The following is an 8,346-nucleotide window of genomic DNA, read 5'->3' as shown; positions in this document are numbered from 1 at the left end:
TCTTAAAAACTCGCAAGATTCCTCGAGGAGCGGCAAGTTGGAACTTCGTGAACGACTGTGTTTCGAACGCTATCACGAATAATGCGTATCGCGAGGAGCAACGTGACGCAAGATAAACCTTTTTGCCGATCGTCTTTCGCCATTAGAGCGAACGCAACGCGCGCGAACGGTACCGTTCTGCATGAAAGCAGAAAGACTCCGGTAACGGAGTCGTAAATGGTTGCGTTTGCCGTTGTTACAAGTCACCCGGCGAAGATGAGAAGCAGAGAAAGGGACGAGAGAGCGAGCGCGAGCATCACCATCCGCTCGCTCCAGCAGCATCCCGCCACTGTTACGTGAGAATGCAATGCGTACCCACTGACCGGCTTCACGTAACGTTCCGCGACAGGCACGGATTCACGATTCATTACGATTTACGCTTCACATTCGACGTAAACCTAATCGACGTGAAATTAACATCGACCGTAAAAATTAATTAGGATATTATTTTTATCTTATCAATTATTTTATCATACACGTAATTCTATAACAAATTCGAGAATAAATTAGAAATAATGAGTCAGTAATATGTAATTTAAAAGTACAATGAGTGAAAAAGTAATTTATATGATAATTATTTTTTAAAAAAAGTTTTAAATATTTTCCTTAAACGTGTCTGCTAGTTCAAATCTCTCACCACATCAAAGTTCTGGGATACCCTGTGTACCTCGTACATCTATCCCGATTCCCCGCGATATCTTATACACGTAACATTTCGCGCGTGTTGACGAAAGCAGGCTCTAATTTTAACGTAATAGCCTGCGGTTTGCCACGCAAGCGCCCCTCCCTGCTGCCATAAAAAAATTTAATTAAACAAAAAATTTCGCTCCGGGGGGGCCACGTGAGTGCTCGCTCTTAATTAAGATACCGATCGCTGACCCGTTGTAACGCTCGTACAACATAACGAGCGAGAGGCGAACCGCGGCCTCGAAAAATCGCACGCACCAGGTGAAAATGGCGTGTATGACTTATACTGCAAGCTGGTCACTCCGCGCTGAGAGGAAAGCCGTAGGTGGGAGAGACGAGATCGCCGGTTATGCAAAAGGCGAAAACGGTCACGTGTGCGTGCCGCGAACCGAGGCAATGTCATCGAACTTATATAATGTGTCGCCTTGCTTCGATTACACGTAGCCCTCCGCGCGTATCGGATTAATCCTTCATGGATGGATAGCGGTATAACGTCGCTTTCTACGTCTCAAGGACCGACGACTTCAATATTCTTCGATCACAAGAATTATCTGAATTTGCATATTACCTACAATTTTGGAGTAATGGACGAGCAATTATTTGCTTAGTGCCGAAACACTCGTCTAGTAAATGCTCTCTAACAGGCTAGCACTCGGCTAATAACAATGGATCCATGTTAAAGTCTCTTAGATACTCGTATTAATCGGTTCAAGATGTTATCAGAATAGTTTCAGATGTTCGACTATCTGGCAACAGAGAAAATCTGATCTGACCGACCGGTACCATCAACTCATCTGTCCTCTGAACGGAGAAGCGAGGATGCTGGATCCTCCGCGCACGGAAAGATTCCGGCGAGAGGCGCGACCCGCGCGGAATTCCTCCTCACGCGAGGGATGGCCCGGCCGCTCGTAGATAGGCGCAGGTGAGAGGGCCCCGCGAGAAGAAAGGTAAGAGGTCCCACGATCAGGGATCCCTACCGCGCCGGCCGGGGCCGGCGAGGAGACGCGGCGACGGACGGGCCCCGGCCGAGAGGAAGAGCCCGTCGAGAGCTGAGTCGAGGTGATCGCGCCGAGGTGCGCAGTGCATCCACCGCCGCTTTTCACGGTGGACGAGCGTAATCGGGGCCCCGTCCGCCGCAAACCGCCCATGCGACACCGGACAAAATGCCGAAAATTAGCCTGCGTATTCTGTGTAAGTGTCCGCACGTGTCCGAGACTCGGGCCCGCCGCGTGTGGGAACCTGGAGTCCCGAACGTGGAGTCCCGCGATCCGGCTATCATGTGTCGATCACACGAGTGATAGTGTTCAACCTCTCGCGCCTCTCGTCCCTCGTTTATTTTGATCACGTGTTGTTAGAGTTTGTCGCCGCAGGCAGGTAAGACAACCCGGCTATGTATGTTAATCGACGCATTCGGGTTGTCATCGATCAGAATAGAATAATTTTTTTTTAACGACGCGACATGCCGATCACAGCGGACAGCAACAGTGAAATAACGAAAGCGTGCGCCGGAGATCGTGAGTCAATTATCTCGATGGGAACTCGATGACTCGATCGGCGATGGGACGAATTCGTAAGAATTTACGACGATCGCAGTCGTGCAGTGATATGGAATTGTGCCATGACATAACATCTTTATTCTTTGTATGATATTTTTACATACATATTCACGAAATATAAGTTAATTTTTATAGAACAAAAGTGATCATTTAATAATTAAAAAAAATCCTGATAATACCTCATACCGATGTGATTCATTAAATATTTTATCAACCGATAACGTTACGTTCTAATTCTTAAATACAATTATAATTGCATTTCGTACGCTCATTATTAAAAGATATATAAATTAATGGTTCCAATCAATACGGATTAGATTTTCTCTATTGCCAGATAATTGAGCGTATTAATCAGAGTTGTGGGCATTAACTAAATGTGAGTATCTAGAAACTTTTGAATTAACGAAAAAGTCAAGATAAGAAAAGTCATTTGAATAAGAGGTTGTTTCTAACAATTTCTTTAAAGTAATAGACTTTAACGTACTTAAATCAGCCATTGATATCAAAGATTTTCACGTTATTTCACTTCGCAACTCCTAAAAATTTTAAATTATAGTAATATGCAACGGTATATAATTCAATGAGAAAATATTGCTATCGTAGTTGCCGTAAATCGATTTCATCTGGCGTTATAACCGAAGGCTAATCATGAGAGAAAACTGAAGTCATAAAGTATTCATGTTACGATTGAAGAAATTAATTTATGAAGCTCTTTGCTCTCCTCTTCCCTCTCTGTGTTTTACACTCGCGGACATTACGCAACGACAGATCTCTCAGGCATCTTCGTATCTCGGTAGCGAGTTTAATCAATCATCGACTATTAAGCATGTCGTCCGCGATCCAGTTATAATTAAGAAAATATCACTTATCCGCGTTTCGCTGCGACCGACGCGACGGTCCATTCATGCAAGATGACGTTCACGTAATGTTTAGAAAGAACATCGAGAAGTAACACGCTCATAAATTAAATCTCTCCGCGACACCGAAGTATTACGCACATCAGAATTATTACGGTTTTTTGTCATGATTTCGTAAATCTGACGCGTTTACGTGTATTTTACAAATGTGCCGTGTAAATTGCAGCGATTACCGCGAAGAATTTTATTGCTCACGTGCTGAAATACGTCGGCGCTTTGATTTAATGTTGGTGGACGTGTAGCTCGTGACGAGTGCTAATAATAATATTATATGGATGCGCTGACTGCTTAATGAAGCTGGTCCATCTCGAGTTTATGGAAATTTCTTGATTCCGAATACTCTTTTACAAAAATGCAAAATTATATTGCGATTCCGCTACGAGAACATCGATATAATTAAATTTAATCTTTCTTAGTTTAAATTGTATCTGAATATTTTTGCTTAATATTTCGATGAGTTAAGGTGCAAAGATATAAATAAGTAAATGGAAATAGGTTTTTGCATAAAGCTGAATTATACCGCGCGATAAAAAATAATTAACTTTCAAGGTATTTAAACGTGTAGAATTATAAAGAATTATAAAGAAATTGACTGAAATTTTATTAAGAAAATTGTTGTTGTCGCTTTTTTAACTTTTGCTTGAAGCTGTATTATACGCGATAAAAAATAATTAATTTTCAAACACATAAAATTACAAAGGTACAATAGAAATGGACTGAAATTTTACTAACAATAAGAAAATTGTCGCTTTTTTATATCTATTCTGAAGTATCCGACGCCCAAATCTCTTAAATTTAATATATCTTTGCAAGTGCTCAATTAGCTCAATGCAAAAAGTCCTCAGTAGTCAGCGGAATTGACTCGAACAATCGTTTCAAGCGGTACCGTGAAATCCGATTCGTCTTGGGTTTCAGCGACGCGAATATTAAAAGAACGCTGTTCGCGAGGACACTTTCGCCGGAAATTGGCGCCGCTAATTACTCGTCTCGTCTCGTCGCAATCGCAAGTTACTCGACATTTTCTCGCGGGGGGTCGCGCCATTCTGCGTGCATATCTTTTGTATCATCTGATCATTAATTTCGCGATGAGTCAGACGGAAAATAATTCACGGACAATTTCTCGCGGATCGAGCGATTTGTAACACCGAATAACACTCGCTCTATCACGACCACCGGTCTTTGTGCTCGTTTCTCGTGGCCTTTGCGTCCTTTTAATGCCATTGAAAATGGCAGCCACAATGCGAAAGAGAGAGAGCACGTGCGTTTAAGAACATCACTCTATAAAGTGGATATTGTCGGCCTGTCGGTCTTTCGAAAGATTTTACATGCTGACTACGGATAATGACAACGAAATTACTGGAGGACATCGAGCTCCGACAGCTTTACATGGCAGACGTGTAATAATACGTTATTAAACTACGCGTTGCAACTAATATCTTAACTCTTCTAAATCGTAAACCTTTTTAGTAAAGAAAATCTTTATTATACGATACTCGCAAACATTGAAGACATTTTTTAAGATAAAATATTTTTAATATATTAATTTAAATAAATCTAGTGTTGCAGTTTGAATGAATAATCCTATTCAGCTAATAGCAATTAACGTTTTAATCTTTTCAATACTAAGTTCTTCTTAACATATTCCTACAGATATGTTAAGAGAAATGTCGAGAGACAAAGTTGCACATTGTAGCCAGAGAAACGTGACTTTATTGGCGTCATCTAAACGATCAGCGAGAGCCCTCGAATCACATTATCGTGTTATATTGCGTAATATTAAATTATATATAATTATATAACTGCGTTATATAATGCGATGACAATTATCTCGAATTATTATCTTGTTTTTCGAAATGCCACAGAAAGCGTCTACCGTAGTCGCCGTTTCAAGGCGAACAATCCTGTTTACTTGTTTATTCGCGATAAATGTCGTGATAATACTATAGATAATACTGCAGCATCAATCATTAGCATCATCTAAGCGCGAATATGAATTATGAGGGAGAACAGAACTCTTTCGCCGCGATAAATCAAGCGGAGAGGCTCGCGTTATCCTCGTAGAAGACTCTGGCTTCTCGGGATCAACTGCCAAGTCGTGACGACGACGATCGTTCATGGTCGATCGTGAATTGAGAGCTACCTTGCCTAACCGATTGTAGAGCGCGGGTTGGGTTTTAACGTGGCCTCAAAAGTACAACGAAGATGTTCTATCCCAAGCGGCGACCTTTCACGCCACGCTCGCCCGATTACGAAATCGAAATCGAACGATATTTCAGCGATCGGCGCGACTACGACGCTTCGCGAGGATCGAGGAATTAGAATTCATTTTATTGTTTGAGTGCAAGAAACACCAGGATATTTGTACACCGAGATTTCCCTCGCTTATTAGCCAGAAAATTTAATTTGGATTTAATCGAAACCTTTCTCTTTCTAGATTACAATGTATTATTGTCTATGAATATAACAAATTATAATCAATATTTGCTGAATTTATAATATTGTCGATAATATTATAGACATATTCTATTGTCTATAATGTTGTTTATAATATTGTTTAAATTATAATCGATAATAAATAAAAATCATTCTGGTATTAAAGAATCTTGAATTTTATATTTTAATCAAATCGCCAAGTTCTTTTAATGTTTGCCACATAATTTATAATGTTCATTCAAGCGTACCTTTTTGCGAGTAATCTATAGATTCTCTCCTTCGCACACAGGTCTCGTGACGGCGGTCTTGTGCATCGTTCAGCGGAGTCTTGAACATGGAATTCCTCGGAGGAGCTTCCTGTCACGCAGAGCGATCGATGGAACTAGAGGAAGGTTCGTTCTCGCTAAGCGGCTTCTTCCGCGCGCGAATTCGATTAAGCGACTTAATTAAATCCGCTCGCCTTTGCAGGAAGTACTTCGATCCGAACGAGGACGGTGCATTCGACAGCTATGGATCCGCGGGCGGTCAGTACGATCCGTACGATCATATAACGGGTAAGTTATTGAACTTTCTAAACTTCAAGAACCTTAAAAATCTGTAACAATTTCCTAAGACGCCACCTTTCAAAATCTATTTCTTTCCTTGTATCTCTTGCAATCTTGTAACTTCTAAAGTGGTACTTCTACTTGCATTCTTATTGTTAAATGCCTTTCTTTTGTTATTGCATTTTAATAGTTTTATACCTTCGATTGAGGATACATTCATTTGTGCATTACGCAATTATTTTCCCCCCACGACGCGCGGAATTCTTGTGGGGCAGTTATCTCTCAATTAATCCTACGCGCAGCAACGAATGGAGGCGGCGATAATTAAATATAAGAAGCTTGTCGATGTCGCAGTTGGCAATTTTATGAAAAATCATAACTCGAAAATTGACGAATTAATTTTTTGCTACCGTAAAATTATTCACGTTACTTAGAAAAACATTGGAAATGTCTCGTTAACTGCCGCTCTAAAAGCGGTCAAATGCGCGCGAATAACTATTAATTCGCGTTTAACTCCGACGAGACAAGCGGATCGTCACTCGCCTCGTGAAAGGTACCGCGATGTTTTATATAAAAAACCGTGTCACGGATAGGTCATGAAAAACCTTACTGATTATATGGATGCGGCAAATTGCGAGACGTTATCTGTCTGAGCACGAACGATAACTGCAGCGAAATCTTAAATATCACCGACGTAGCGCGATCACTGCGGCCTATTTTCCGCGACCTTGATCAGCGATTAACGGTGAAGCTTGGTGCACGTGCTTAATGACATTTTTTTATTTAATTTTTTTTCTTTTTATAATTGAACGATGGAGTAATTTTTATCCTATAAATAAGCGTTACCTTAATTACCAATCTTACCTTTGATTCTAAATATGACGATATTACTGAACTGATGTTTTTCCTTGCGGGCTTTATATGTATACAGCTTTTTAAATTTATATTAATTTTGGGAGAAAATGAAAAAACGAAAAAAAATTCGTCAAAATTGTGCAAATTATATTATACGACTCTTTTAACAAAATTGTAGACCGTGAAGATAACTCGTTTCTACGTAGCTCATTAATTTGAAAATAATTCCTAAATGGCATAGTTTATTTGCCGTAGGGTAATGAATCTTGCTACCTCTCACTCCTTCTTTCTCTTTCAGATTTATCCGACATCAGAAAAAATGTGCCGGGTGAGCCGGGAATCGATTATCCCGCCTACACGACATTACCTCAGACAGGATTCACGTGCGAAGGACGTTCACGTGGTAAATATACATGAATAAATTATACAGTCGACTCGTCATATGCCATTTCGCTTTTATTATTATGCGTTATGACATATCTATAGTTTTGCTAAACGCAACATTTCTATTCTACCTGCATGAAATTATCGTTCCTTTCTTTAATTCAAAAATGCCAAATTTTTAACTCGCATTACACGACATGTGTGTGCACAATAATACATTTTTTAAATTTAAAGTGAATTCCAATAAAGGTGATTAATGAAAAAAATAATAAGTGACATAATAACTTAACAAATGCAATAATAGCAAATAACTTTACATACGTAAATGTCTATTTAAGATCACCAATCAATAATATAACTAGAGTATCTAGATTTTTTGAAATATTATGAAATATTAAAATTCGTAAATTTTAAAGAATTTATAGAATATGCATTTATTTTACTGCAGTGAGATGAGTGGCTTTCACAAGAGGAATGTTTAAATCAAAATTTTTTGAAAGTTAAATATATCTAGTGTTTATGCAAAAATAATTAAAAATAAAATAATCTGATTATTCCAGTATTTTGACGAATAAAATAATCAGATCCTTCGATTTTTATTTTGACGATATTTTCATGCAACAACAATGATATATAATCGACTCCAGCATTATTTTATTATTTAGCAATGGATCCATAAAAGATTCAGAATTTCAATTTTTAATTTTTTAAATATGATAATAACTTAAAAAATTACAGATAATGTATTCAGCTTCAGAAAAGAGATAACGTGTTCAAATATCCAAAAAGTTTATAAGAAAAAATAATATAGAATATTTTTTTATTGCTGCACTTTTGTCAGTTTTAAATATTGTTCGTTAATAATGTTTGAGAAAATATTTAATTTTTCATGGTTCTTTTCTAATATTCCATACCTTTCTATTTTGTATA

At 38.7% G+C, this 8,346-nt stretch overlaps 1 protein-coding gene across 1 annotated transcript in view; it reads left to right on the top strand.

Moving 5' to 3' along the window:
* Nucleotides 1-1,799: 1,799 nt before the first annotated feature.
* LOC112464268 overlaps nt 1,800-8,346 on the top strand; it is a 13,927-nt gene continuing 7,380 nt past the window's right edge. Inside the window, exons 1-4 of the mRNA XM_025031149.1 lie at nt 1,800-1,917; nt 5,922-6,024; nt 6,101-6,186; nt 7,331-7,435. Of these exons, the coding sequence (XP_024886917.1) occupies nt 1,890-1,917; nt 5,922-6,024; nt 6,101-6,186; nt 7,331-7,435 (322 nt within the window). The 5' untranslated portion in view covers nt 1,800-1,889. The remainder of the gene's footprint in view (nt 1,918-5,921; nt 6,025-6,100; nt 6,187-7,330; nt 7,436-8,346) is intronic.

Source organism: Temnothorax curvispinosus, unplaced genomic scaffold (assembly GCF_003070985.1).
Source record: "Temnothorax curvispinosus isolate PA1 unplaced genomic scaffold, ASM307098v1 QBEX01001491.1, whole genome shotgun sequence".
In the NCBI taxonomy this organism is placed as follows: Eukaryota; Metazoa; Arthropoda; class Insecta; order Hymenoptera; family Formicidae; genus Temnothorax; species Temnothorax curvispinosus.
This window is presented reverse-complemented; position numbering and strand designations above follow the sequence as displayed.